This window comes from Oncorhynchus tshawytscha, linkage group LG30 (assembly GCF_018296145.1).
Source record: "Oncorhynchus tshawytscha isolate Ot180627B linkage group LG30, Otsh_v2.0, whole genome shotgun sequence".
NCBI lineage: Eukaryota > Metazoa > Chordata > Actinopteri > Salmoniformes > Salmonidae > Oncorhynchus > Oncorhynchus tshawytscha.
The window spans coordinates 36571542-36585388 of NC_056458.1; the positions used below are offsets into that span (position 1 = coordinate 36571542).

Consider the following 13847-nt stretch of genomic DNA (forward strand, 5'->3'; position numbering starts at 1 on the left):
TCAGGAGCATGCCCAGGCGTTGTAGGGAGGTCATACAGGCACGTGGAGGCCACACACACTACTAAGCCTCATTTTGACTTGTTTTAAGGACATTACATCAAAGTTGGATCAGCCTGTAGTGTGGTTTTCCACTTTAATTTTGAGTGTGACTCCAAATCCAGACCTCCATGGGTTGATACATTTGATTTCCATTGATAATTTTTGTGTGATTTTGTTGTCAGCACATTCAACTATGTAAAGAAAAAATGATTTAATAAGAATATTTCATTCATTCAGATCTAGGATGTGTTATTTTAGTGTTCCCTTTATTTTTTTGAGCAGTGTATATATATAATATCACCGGACATGTCTGTGTCCTATGAAATGAGGGGCTGAAGTGAGTGTGGCCTTTTGTCTGGGGTGGAGCAGTCCTTTCAGAAAGCAAAGCCGCATGGGACACATTGCCACCAATTGGTAAGATAAAATCACTTTTTAACATGTTTAAATTGAAATAACTTTTTTTTTTAAATATATGCAAGTGCATGAGTATGCAAAGAAGTATGTTTGATTGTTTAAAGACTTATTTTGTTTTTATTTATATACTAAAACAGTGTTTTTTGGTTCGTTGCCTCAGGGCAACATTATGCAGTTAGACCACTTTTGTTCGGGCAATATCATGCTAAAGTGTGGAGATGTGCTTGGATGCATAATTATGACCATGGTCAATGTTTTTACTTTACTATCTAATGATACTTCCAGGAAATGGACACAAGAACATTTTATGGGCGGAAGGAACATCATCGAGCAGTTAGGGTCATTCCCTCTGACAGTGAGGACCATGAGCTTGAGGAGAGTCAGGAAGAGTAGATCCCAGAATCAGGTTTTACAGACAGTTAGGAGGTCAGGGGTCAGTTAGGGGTCAGTCAGCAAAGTAATGTGTGCGCGTGCGTTAGTGGATGAAGAAGGGTATATGACACATTCAAATGTGTGCTTCCTGCTTTATTTTTTAAAGGGGAATTGCCTGTCTGTTGACAATGAGACTGAGTCTGAGGATGAAGATGTAGCAGAGGTTGATGTTCCACGCCTACCCCGGTGGAGAACACCCCACAATGCATACTTCAATGCTTACCCAGAATGGCAGGGCCTGCTTTCAAGATCTGATGATATCATGTTCCCCCTCCAGTACTTCAAGCAGTTTTTCACTGAAGACATTCTGGAAGTTATTGTAGGCCTGTCAAGTTTATATGCAATACAATGTAACGCAAACAAGCCCCTTAACCTCACAACAAAAGAATTGGAGCAGTTCCTGAGTATTATGGTGTACATGTCGTTGTTTGCTTTACCAGGCACCCGCATGTTTTGGAACAAAGTCTGCCGAGTGTCCCAAGTTGCTGACACCATGATACTGAATAGAAGGGAGGCCATCAAAAAAAACTGAGGTTGACAGGTGGGATCTCAAGCGAAAGATGATCACCAAAGTCCCCTGCCCTGCTGTGGTGAAAGAATACAACAAGGATATTGGTGGTGTGGATCTGCTTGACTCACTGAGTGCACTGTACCGGAACAAAATCAGAGCAAAGAAGTGGTACCACCGGCTGGTGTTCCACTTCCTGGATATGATCATCGTGACAACCTGTCTGCTCTACTGAAGAGATTGTGAAGACACTGGCATGAGAAAGAAGGAACAAATGAAGCTGTATACCTTCAAGTCATACATCGCTGAAGGCCTATGCAAAAGTGGAAAGAGTCTGGAGTGCAAGAAAGGTCGTCCCAGTTCCACAATTTCTGGTGAGTAAGAGGAGGAAAGGACCCCTGCTCCAATTCCAGTCCCTAATGTGCGCCTGGATGCCACAGCCCACTGGATGAGTCTGGCTGAAAAGAAGGGGAGATGCAAGGTACCAGGTTGCACAAGTACACCAAAAGCCAAGTGTCAGAAATGTGATGTCCACCTCTGTTTCACATCCACCAGCAACTGCTTCCTGAGGTTCCACACAGAATTGGAAATCAGAGTGTGCTTTTGTCAAAAAGAGAAACACTGATTCAAACAATAACCCAGACAAACACACATTCAGACACACTGAAACACACACACACTCGCACATATACCCGCACACATAGGCTAACCCCTACACACACGCACACGCACACAGACAGTCATTTGGATGTTGGTTTATATGTTTATATGAAAAATACAACTTTTGTTCTAATTCATATATCGCTTGTTTTCCTTATTCCAGCCCTGAGGCAACAAACCAATGTCTGGTTCGGGGGTGTGGGGTGGGGGGGAATGGACAACATATTTTATGATAGATATATTATCAGGGACCCCCAAGCCCCCCAAAAGAAAAATCGGGTAAAATATTTTTCCCCCCCAAAATAAAAAGTCATGCCATAGAGGGTTAATTACCTTCAAATAAGATAGAATTTCTGTTCGCAGAACATTAATAAAGCCTCCCAGGAAAACATTCAGGAAACCATAGTAAAATGTTCTCAGAACCTCCCTGCAACCCAAAAAGGAATGAACCCAGAACAGGCAAAAATGTCACTACCGTTCTCAGAACGTTCCGTTTTACATGTCAGGAAACTTATGGCTTCATTCCCAGAACCAACGGGAAACCAAAAACGTATGTTCCCACAACTTCCAAGGAACCAAGCTGGGATGTGAGGCCATCTGTCTCTCTGTGTTGCGTCTTTGTGTTTCTGTCCTGTAGACAGCTTGTTACCAGGAGGAGAGAGAGGTTCTGCTGAAGGGTGATCGAAGGTGGATCACAGAGCTGCACTATGCCTTCCAGGACGACAATTACCTGGTGGGTATTAGTGACAAATCGCAAACATCAGGGTCATTTCAGCTCTCACATCTGACTGCAGTCTACCTGGTGTGATTCAGTCACTTCCCTCAGTTTCTTTCCCTTGAAATACACCAAGGGATAATAATTTAATCTTTCTTTCTCTTAATGTTTTCTTCTTCACATCTCTCTATCTCTCTCTCTCACTCACTCTCGCTCTCTCTCTCAGTACCTGGTGATGGACTACTACGTGGGTGGTGACCTGTTGACCCTGCTCAGTAAGTTTGGCGACCGTATCCCTGAGGACATGGCCCAGTTCTACTTGGCTGAGATGGTCATGGCGATCGACTCCATCCACAGGATGGGCTATGTGCACAGGTTAGTTGGTCAGAGACACCTGGCAACATGACAACCTCCAGCAAACTATTTGTGGTGTTCCTAGAATACCGCCGTAATGTTCTGAAAACAGTCATTTTTCTGGAAGAAGTGTTCTCAGAAAACAGGGAACATTGTTCCTTACTTTGGAGGACCTACAAGAGAGGTTCAAAGAATGTTTGTTGACTCTGGGATGCATGAATAAATAAGCATAATAGAACTTGAGAAGTCTGTTTTTGAGTGTGGACTGTCTACGTCCTCTAATGGTTTCATTTTGGTCCATGCACCGCAAGTTCTGAGTCTAGGGTTCCACGAACCATGGGTACGTTAGCTATGAAATCTCATATAGATGACCTGGGAACAGTAAGAATAATGTTCAGACCTGTGAATGTGCATAGTCAGATTTGCATCCTTCACTCTCCCCTTTGCAGGGACATCAAACCTGACAACATCATGCTGACGGCGGAGGGCCACGTCAGGCTGGGGGACTTTGGTTCCTGTCTGAGGGTCCAGGAGGATGGCATGGTGAGAGACCCCAAAGGGCCACAAAATACTCACAATTCACTCCACAATACTGTTGTGCAAAAGTAACAGAGTGGGTATCGAACCTGGGTCTACTGTGAGTCACAAGGTTGTGTAAGCCCTTCGAGCTAAAGCCAAGGCTCAGGGAGCTAACCCGAGGATAGAATTCTAACTTTTGTAAATGCTCAGGGAGCTAACCCGAGGATAGAATTCTAACTTTTGTAAATGCTCAGGGAGCTATCCCGAAGATAGAATTCTAACTTTTGTAAATGCTCAGGGAGCTATCCCGAAGATAGAATTCTAACTTTTGTAAATGCTCAGGGAGCTATCCCGAAGATAGAATTCTAACTTTTGTAAATGCTCAGGGAGCTATCCCGAAGATAGAATTCCAACTTTTGTAAATGCTCAGGGAGCTATCCCGAAGATAGAATTCCAACTTTTGTAAATGCTCAGGGAGCTATCCCGAAGATAGAATTCTAACTTTTGTAAATGCATTGGTGTGCCTTGACATGTGTCTGTGTATTTGCAGGTGTACTCTTCCCTGGCGGTGGGCACACCTGACTACCTGTCCCCAGAGATCCTGCGTGCGGTGGAGGGAGGGGGAGGTTACGGCCCTGAGTGTGACTGGTGGGCCCTGGGGGTCTGTGCCTACGAGATGCTGCAGGGGACCACACCCTTCTACGCAGACTCCATCTCTGAGACCTACGCCAAGATCATGAACTTCCAGGTATGATGATGACTTTATACAGAAACTAATCTTACAGATTGATCAAGAGAACATGTTGAGGGTCATAAAACTTATATATATATATATATATATATTTTTAAAGTGCATAGGGTGTAGGGTTTAGGAGTCAATTTGGGATTGGACCATAGTGATCTTTGAGACCATTTTCTTATACATCTGCGAGGAGTGCAAAGAGGTATATATTGAGCTTAAACCTAAAGAACTCTGAAGAACTAAGAGGAACCAACCATGTCCCCCCAGGAGCACTTTGAGTTCCCCCCGTCTGGCCCCGAGGTTTCAGATGAGGCCCGTTCCCTCATCATGGGGCTAATCTGCGAGAGGGAGGATCGTATGGGGGCCAGGGGTTCTGGGGACTTCAGGGCCCACCCCTTCTTCTGTGGACTAGACTGGGGCTCCCTGCATGAACTTCCAGCACCCTTCCAACCTGAAGTCTCCAACGCCACTGACACCTCCAACTTTGATGTGTTGGATGACTGCCTCAGTGAAATGGTATTAATCTGAAAAGTCAATATACAATCTACAATCTATATACGATCCATTTAAATGTAAAGGAGTCTAATACAGAGCCTTAAGGGACTCCACAGATTATTACATGGCTCCAGAAGCAAGCCTGAAAAGCAAATATAGCAGATAACATATAAATATATAAATCACTCTATTTGTAATGCTGTCTTGTGTTCTACAGGAAACACTGAGTGATGTTATGGACAAGGCCCCTATTGGAGTTCACCTGGCTTTCGTTGGCTACTCCTACACAGCTACAAGGTCACATTCATATCATATACTGTCTCAGTATCAAAGTACCCCAAATTAATGGGGTATCACACAAAACTATATCAACACAGTTATGTTTTCTTTGTCTTTTGTTCTTTCTGGGGTTTTTTGTATCTCTTACAGACAGACAGGTGCCTTGGATCGCAGTCGTGACATCATGATGGAGATTGACCACCAGCGACACCTTGGGTTGCCAAGCTTCAATTTCCAGGATAAGCTTGTAGGTTGACTATCCACACCTAACAACTAGCTGAGTTACGTTTTAACAATCAAGACTAGAATGCTAACTGCTAGATTGGCTACTAAGGACAATTTGAGTAGTCGGGTAAGCGATGTGGAACCACTAGCTAGTTAGCTGTAGGTTGGGACTCCCACCCTGTTACACATACATGTGCATTTATTTATGCAGGAACGCTAAGTGCTTTCCTCATCTCGTGTGTCACTAAGCAGTGACAAAAATGCTTAGCTCTTCCTGAGCTAACAACATCTTGAATGTGTTTTGTGGCATACGTCAAAGTTAGGCATACAATAAATACTAATGGCTGCTAGATTAGGTTATGCTGAGCACAGGTGGTTGGTGGCACCTTAATTGGGGAGGACGGGCTCGTGGTAATGGCTGGAGCGGAATAGGTGGAATGGTATGGTTTGATGCCAACACATGGTTTGATGCCATTCCATTAGCTCTGTTCCAGCCATGATTATGAGCCCGTCCTCCCCAATTAAGGTGCCACCAAACACCTGTGCTCAGCATAACCTGTGCTCTCCCCTCAGCAGCCTCCACTGATGCTGAGGGCTACACAATGTTAACCTTTATCAGGCGGTGTATGTCTAACACTGAGAGGGGTGCTGTGGGCTTTCAGAGTCAGATGTGGCAGCTCAGAGATGTCCTGACCACGCCTGACAACCTGCCTGCCTTGCTTGAGCTCCCCCTAGCCTTGGAGCAGGGTACTGCAGAGTCGACTCACACCACAACAGAGGAGGAAGAGGAGGAGAACGACCAGAATTCAGTACTTGATGAGGATCTGCATAGGTTAGATCACTCCTGAGTGAGACAGACAGATACATATATACATTTTTTGGTAACCTTTTTTAACCTTTATTTAACCAGGCAAGTCAATTAAGAACACATTTTATTTACAATGACGGCCTACCAAGAGGCAAAAAATAATAAACTAAGACAAAACACACATCACGACAAGACACACGACAACAATACATAAAGAGAGACCTAAGACAACAACATAACACGGCAGCAGCACAACATGGCAGAAGGACAAACATTGTTAGGCACACACAGGTAGATATGGGGCCTATGCTTTTATTTCAGTATTGCTCTACTGCTAAAAATGAGTCTCCCTCACCTTTTCCTTTCGTACTTGACAGACCCAGCAGACAAATGGGTAGCTTTGCAAAAGTTTTTACTATTTTGTTGCATTACAACCTGTAATTTAAATGGATTTTTATTTGGATTTCATGTAATGGACATACACAAAATAGTCCAAACTGGTGAAGCGACATTTAAAAAATGACAAAAAATTCTCAAAAATAAAAAATGGAAAAGTGGTGCGTGCCAATTTTTCCCCCCTCTGCTACGAATTCCCTAAATAAGATCTGGTGCAACCAATTACCTTCAGAAGTCACATAATTAGTTAAATAAAGTCCACCTGTGTGCAATCTAAGTGTCACATGATCTGTCACATGATCTTAGTATATAAACACCTGTTCTGAAAGGCCCCAGAGTCTGCAACACCACTAAGCAAGGGGCACCACCAAGCAAGTGGGACCATGAAGCCCACGCAGCTCAACAAACATGTCAGGGACAAAGTTGTGGAGAAGTGCAGATCAGGTTTGGGTTACAAAAAAATATCAGAAACTTTTAACATCCCACGGAGCACCATTAAATCCACAAAAAAATGTGAAGAAAATGGCACCACAACAAACCTGCCAAGACAAGGCTGCCCACCAAAACTCACGGACCAGGCAAGGAGGGCATTAATCAGAGAGGCAACAAAGAGACCAAAGATAACCCTGAAAGAGCTGCAAAGCGCCACAGCTGAGATTGGAGTATCTGTCCATAGGACCACTTTAAGCCACACACTCCACAGAGCTGAGCTTTACAGAAGAGTGTCCAGAAAAAAGCCATTGCTTAAAGAAAAAAACCTAACACCTCTCATCACCCCGTGAACACCATCAGTGTTCAATCCCCTCCCCTCCCACAGTGAAGCATGGTGGTGGCAGCATCATGGTGTGGGGATGTGTTTCATCGGCAGGGACTGGGAAACTGGTCAGAATTGAAGGAATGATGGATGGCACTAAATACAGGGAAATTCTTGAGGGAAACCTGTTTCAGTCTTCCAGAGATTTGAGACTGGGACGGAGGTTCACCTTCCAGCAGGACAATGACCCTAAGCATACTGCTAAAGCAACACTCAAGTGGTTTAAGGGGACACATTTAAATGTCTTGGAATGGCCTAGTCAAAGCCCAGACCTCAATCCAATTGAGAGTCTGTGGTATGACTTAAAGATTGCTGTACACCAGCGGAACCCATCCAACTTGAAGGATCTGGAGCAGTTTTGCCTTGAAGAATGGGCCAAAATCCCAGTGGCTAGATGTGCCAAGCTTATAGAGACATACCCCAAGAGACTTGCAGCTGTAATTGCTGCAAAAGGTGTCTCTACAAAGTATTGACTTTTGTGGGGGGGGTGGAATGGTTATGCACCCTCAAGTTCTGTTTTTCTGTCTTATTTCTTGTTTGTTTCACAATAAAAAATATTTAGCATCTTCAAAGTGGTAGGCATGTTGTGTAAATGAAATTGTACAAACCCCCCCAAAAGTCTATGTAAATTCCAGGTTGTAGGGCGACAAAATCGGGAAAATGCCAAAGGGGGTGAACACTTTCCCAAGCCACTGTACATTATATGTAGTAATTACAAGCTATAATGTAATGATGCCTTTTGATATTTAGGTGAGTATTCATAGCCAATACCAGAGCCATTGTATTTAAAGCTGATCTTATCCAATCATCTACGTAGGCGGCTGCAAGAGGCAGAGAAGAGGAATGGAGAGCTGGAGAAAGAGATGGAGAGACTGAGAGGGGAGATCCAGGGCCTGAAGTCCCCCAAGGAGACAGGCAAGGGACCCAGCACTCATCCCTCCTCCTCTCCTCTTCAAAAAACCCTCATACTTGAATCATTGCCTGTTCTATCATCCTTCCTTGGGTTTCTTTTCCAACCATTTTGAACTTTTGACCTGAAGGTTGTGTCGTCTTCATAAAAGTACACAACTGAAAACTTTTAAAACCGTTTTGCAACGGAAAACTAAAATGAGCTTTTCTCATTGGAAGAATCCAGCTAGTCCCTCCTTTTTCAAAAAATGTTCATACATTTGATGCCTTATGAACACAACCCTGGAATTGTGTAGCAGCATTACCTCATCCTATAGACATCTATAAGTGCTATAGCATCTCTTCACAGGCAACAGTGTCTAACAACACAAATGTGATATGGTAGGATTTCCAGACCATATGAGCCACATACTGTGAAAAAATAGTGAGCACCAAGCAGCATCTGCTTATGTTGGAGCCCTTGGCCAGAACAGAACAATAAATATCCCCTCTAAGAATAGGCCTGGTATGCAGCCATTGGCCCTCCCTCTCTATAAATCAATACAGTGTAATGAGCCTTTTAAAGATGCAGTGTTTTGGGGTCTCCTTCAGGGTAGGTTTCTAATGGATGGATGTGTGGATGGAGGGCTGGATGCATTCAGTCCCTTAGAGGACTCCAACTCCCAGAACGCACCAAATGACAGGCGCTGTTGACAAGCAGATAAACAGGACCGGCTAGCTTGTTTAAAGGGAAAACAACATTGTTAATGAAATAATAAACATATTTACGTACTATACTTTTAAAAAGTTGCCAAGAAATACTGGCAAAGCCTCACGCCCTTTCCAATCACTCCATTTTCATCACATTCTCTCTTTCTCTCTCTCACTTCCACACACCCATTCACTCACGCAATCACTGCTGCTGAAATTGTTTATATTTTTGTTGTTGTTGTGACTTTCACAGCTGGCTTGTCAGCAGTGCACCCACCCAAAACAGTTTCCTGCAAAAGTGTAGCTACTCAGTCCTGGGCCACGTTCAGTAGGCAAACATTGAGGAATGCTGCAGATAGAAATGTCATGAGGAATAGAACTCCCAGCTATTTGGCTCCTTGGAAGTTGTGTAAACTTAAGTTTTTGGTTTCCTATTGGTTCTGGGAACGAAGTCATATGTTTCCTGACAGGTAAAACTGAATGTTTTTAAAGCATTCTGAGAACGGAAATAAACAATTTGCCTGTTCTGGGAATGTTCATTTTCGGGTTGTAGGGAGGTTCTGAGAACGGAAATTCTACGTTATTAAATAATATTCTGAGAACATGTTTCAATAAGACTTTTAATAACACTGTTTTGAACGTCAAGTACAGATAGCAAATTCATTTCCATGTGTCCTAAGGCATTAATCATGCAAACACATGTATTTTTATTGTGGCTCGGCATCAGTGAAATTTGAACCAATGATCTTCTGTTCTCTAGCCATGGAATTAGTCCACTGCGCCACCAGGATGGAGCTAGCATGCCATGTTCATTTTAGTCTATTCAAACAGACCCCATTTCAAAGGAAACAGGCACTCATCAAGATCAGATGTGGCCAATTAGTAGGCGTGGCCAACACACCTGAGCATACAAGATAGAGGATATAGTTTTGTTGATGCTGAGAGCAGAATGTGTTTAAACAACATTCTTAGAACTTTTTTTGAATGTTACTAATGTTTTCTTGTCATTTATATGGAATGTTTTCCTGATGTTCTGAGAACATGACTTTAAATAGAACCATGAGGATACCCGTAGAAATTGTTATGCTGATGTACAGAAATTCCCACCTAAGAAACATATGGTTCTCAGAACGTTATGTGCTAGCTGGGAATCGTGCACCATTCCCAGAATGTTGTGGGAAGGTTTTCTGCAAAATAACAATAGGAAAACCACGCTCTCACCAAGCGCTAAGAAACATACAGTATGGTTCTCAGAACATTATGTGCTAGCTGGGCTGACACGATAGAGCTAATCCCCAATTCTGGGTGACAGACAACCATATCTGTTCTACACAATATATTTCTATCTGAACATTCCTGTAACTTTTCACCCTCCTGAACAGGCCCCTGCTCTCTTGGGCTAGGTTTCCCAAAAGCATTGTAGGACTAAGATCATCATTCATCCCTTTAGTTTCAATGGAATTAAGATGATCTTAGTGCTACGATGCTTTTAGGAAACCCAGCCTTGGGCTGTTCTAATGTACCTCTCTCTTCTCCAATCACAGAACTGCGTGTCTGCCCGTCGTCTCTTTCTCTGCCTGCACACTGTCTGGACGATGTAAGACTTACTGTCTCTCTCTCTCTCTCTCTCTCTCTCTCTCTCTCTCTCTCTTTCTGAGATGATCAAAGGCTTTCTGAGGGCAAACAAACAACCTATTTGGCTGTCTGCTTGGTCATTTTGGAAACATCTTGTTTTAGCAACTAACATTGGCCTTATTTGGGGTATATAAAGAGAATGTGTGTACATTTCCATGTGGATATAGAGGTAGTGCAAATAAAGCATAACAAGCTCTTACCCCACTCACACCCAGCCCATATTTCTGCTCCTGCAATGGGTCCCACTTTATTTGGATAGTCCTCTATAGATGGTTTACAACTTGCCAGTCTATAGGCCTTGCTGATCTACAGCTAGTGTTAGGGGTAGGGCGAGAGTTAGTGGATAACTGTACTATCCAAATAAAGCGTTACAGGTGCAGTCTTTTTTGGGCATGTCACAGCACAGCATGCCACACTCGCCTGGCGAAATATATTTCACTGCATTAATCTGAAATAACGAGTCCTCATCATGCCCAGGGCCAATGAAATGATTTTGTGTCTGACTTTCTCTCACGGATTTTGACCCAGGCGAGTGCGGCAAGCTGTGCTGTGCTGTGCTGTGACTCGCACAAAAAAAAGACTGCATCTGTACCCTGGCCTGCAATCCTGTTCAGTTCGTGACTGTGAGTGTGTTTCAGGGGAAGAAATCGCCCCCTGCCTGTCACTACCCGCTGGTGATCCCTCTCCACCGCCACCTGCTGCTGTTTCACAGGGTAGGAGATTTGAAACATGAGGACTGGAAATTATGCTTTTGTCCCAAATTATACCCTAATTCCCTATTTAGTGCACTTTTGACCAGGGACAACAGGAGTCTGGTCTAAAGTATAGGGAATAGGGTGCCATTTGACACACCCATATACTTGATGAAAAAATGACTGTATGACTGCATCTCTCTCTCTTTGCACTGTTGCTCTATCTCCCCCTCCTTACCACAATGGCTCCACCTTTCTTTCTCCATCTCTCCCCCTTCATGCTCCCCTCCCTCCCTCTCCTTTCCTTCTCTATCTTCCTCTCACCCTCTCCCTCCCTTCCCTCTCCTCCTTTGTCTCCCTCTCTCTCAGATGCGCTGGCCACAGGAGAGAAGTGAGTCCTACTTGTTGGTGTGTGCGGAGGGGGGAGATCTCCAAGCCTGGGACAGACACTGCTGTACTGAGATCTCCTGAACCCCCACCCCCACCCCCCCTCTTGGTTTAGCTACCTCCCCTCTTGGGATCGAGGGGCGACCCAGATGTGTCACCCCCTACGCTACAGCTGCTCCCTTCCCCCAAACACCCCCTCGGCTAACAGGACAGGAGCACCACATGGCTGGAGGGATGAAGGGTGGGGATGAAATGGGCTTAACGTGAAGTGGACAGAACACACTAGAGAGGCAGCAGCATGATGTTGCTCTGCATCCACCACAGAGTCCTATTACAGTACCTCTGAAGGAGAGAGTTTTGAGCTAGTATGGTGGACGGGTGTTAAAGCGAATGCTATACTCATTGCACTTGTCCCATATATAGAATTAAGAGCGAGCAGAGTGCTGGGCATGAATGGGGTAACGGGGAACATGGAGCAGTGGGATAACCATAGGAAAGCTAAGGACTGTCACTAGCTTAAAATGAATGGGGAGGTATAGAAAATGTTAATGAAGGACATCTCCTCCTGGACTACTAATAGATGCCTGTTGCTTTCCGAGTGTCGCTATGTGGGCACTTATATCTCTGAGCGGACTGAGGTAAAAGCAAGCTTTGACAACAAGAAGACACCACAGCAAAGAGACATTGCTGGTTTAAGTGACAGCCAGAGGGGACAATCAGTCCACTCCATAAGCACACACTCTCCAGCACACCTGGACATTATTGGTGCATTTTGTCCAATATTAATGTGGTACAAATGTTCAGTCATTAATTTTTAACAGCATCATCTAGTGGTTTACTTTGTATATATACATGTAAGAGTGGATTGTGTTGAATGTGAGAGGTATTCGTTGCACTACAGGCTTTGATGGAAGCATGCTATTAGATGGGCCTGTTTGGAATACATAGATAACATCTACAGAACAATACCAAGCAAATGTTGACTGAAGGCTAAGGACAGAGAGATCGGAGGTTGGTGTGTTTTACGATTTCTGGGATTGCAAGGTTACACTTTAAGGTTGCACTTAGCTCAGGTCCAGGGCTTGCTGATGCTGAGCCTTCCTACATCAAGGCTGTGTAAGTTGTAGGAAGGCTCTGCGTCAGCAAGCCGCACGTAAAGCCTTGAACCAGTGCTAGGATAGATGATGTACAGTTGAAGTCGGAAGTTTACATACACCTTAGCCAAACATTTAATCCTCATAAAAAGTCACTGTCTTAGGTCAGTTAGGATCACCACTTTATTTTAAGAATGTGAAATGTCAGAATAATAGTAGAGCGAATTATTTATTTAAGCTTTTATTTATTTCATCACATTCCCAGTGGGTCAGAAGTTTACATACACTCAATTAGTATTTGGTAGCGTTGCCTTTACATTATTTAACTTGATCAAACGTGTTGGGTAGCCTTCCACAAGCTTCCCACAATAAGTTGGGTGAATTTTGGCCCATTCCTTCTGACAGAGCTGGTGTAACTGAGTCAGGTTTGTAGGCCTCCTTGCTCGCACACGCTTTTTCAGTTCTGCCCACAAATTTTCTATAGGATTGAGGTAAGGGCTTTGTGAAGGCCACTCCAATACCTTGACTTTGTTGTCCTTAAGCCATTTTGCCAACTTTGGAAGTATGCTTGGAGTCATTGTCCATTTGGAAGACCCATTTGTGACCGAGGTTTAACTTCCTCTGACTGATGTCTTGAGATGTTGCTTCAATGTGTCCACATCATTTTCCTACCTCATGATGCCATCTATTTTGCGAAGCGCACCACTCCCTCCTGCAGCAAAACACCCCCACAACATGATGCTGACACCCCGTGCTTCACGGTTGGGATGGTGTTCTTCGGCTTGCAAGCCTCCCCCATTTTCCTCCAAACACAACGATGGTCATTATGGCCAAACAGTTCTATTTTTGTTTCATCAGACCAGAGGGCATTTCTACAAAAAGTACGATCTTTGTCCCCATGTGCAGTTGCAAACCGTAGTCTGGCTTTCTTATGGCGGTTTTGGAGCAGTGGCTTCTTCCTTGCTGAGCGGCCTTTCAGGTTATGTTGCTATAAGACTCATTTTACTGTAGATATAGATACTTTTGTACCTGTTTCCTCC

General features: G+C 43.9%; 1 protein-coding gene across 3 annotated transcripts in view; it reads left to right on the top strand.

The window, feature by feature from the left end:
• Positions 1 to 13268, top strand: part of LOC112228332 (myotonin-protein kinase) — a 24127-nt gene extending 10859 nt beyond the window's left edge. The window contains exons 4-15 of one of the 3 annotated variants that reach the window (XR_006080398.1): positions 2691 to 2786; positions 2995 to 3143; positions 3572 to 3665; positions 4192 to 4389; positions 4651 to 4899; positions 5096 to 5175; positions 5308 to 5404; positions 6045 to 6214; positions 8218 to 8315; positions 10544 to 10596; positions 11163 to 11347; positions 11696 to 11762. Coding sequence is in view for 2 of the 3 variants with exons in the window: in XM_042309334.1 (XP_042165268.1) it covers positions 2691 to 2786; positions 2995 to 3143; positions 3572 to 3665; positions 4192 to 4389; positions 4651 to 4899; positions 5096 to 5175; positions 5308 to 5404; positions 6045 to 6214; positions 8218 to 8315; positions 10544 to 10596; positions 11273 to 11347; positions 11696 to 11797 (1461 nt within the window). In the remaining variant the exon portion in view is untranslated. Of the gene's footprint in view, positions 1 to 2690; positions 2787 to 2994; positions 3144 to 3571; positions 3666 to 4191; positions 4390 to 4650; positions 4900 to 5095; positions 5176 to 5307; positions 5405 to 6044; positions 6215 to 8217; positions 8316 to 10543; positions 10597 to 11162; positions 11348 to 11695 lie in introns of all 3 variants that reach the window. The other 2 variants (XM_042309334.1, XM_042309335.1) reach the window with 2 other exon arrangements.
• The last annotated feature ends 579 nt before the right edge of the window (positions 13269 to 13847 follow it).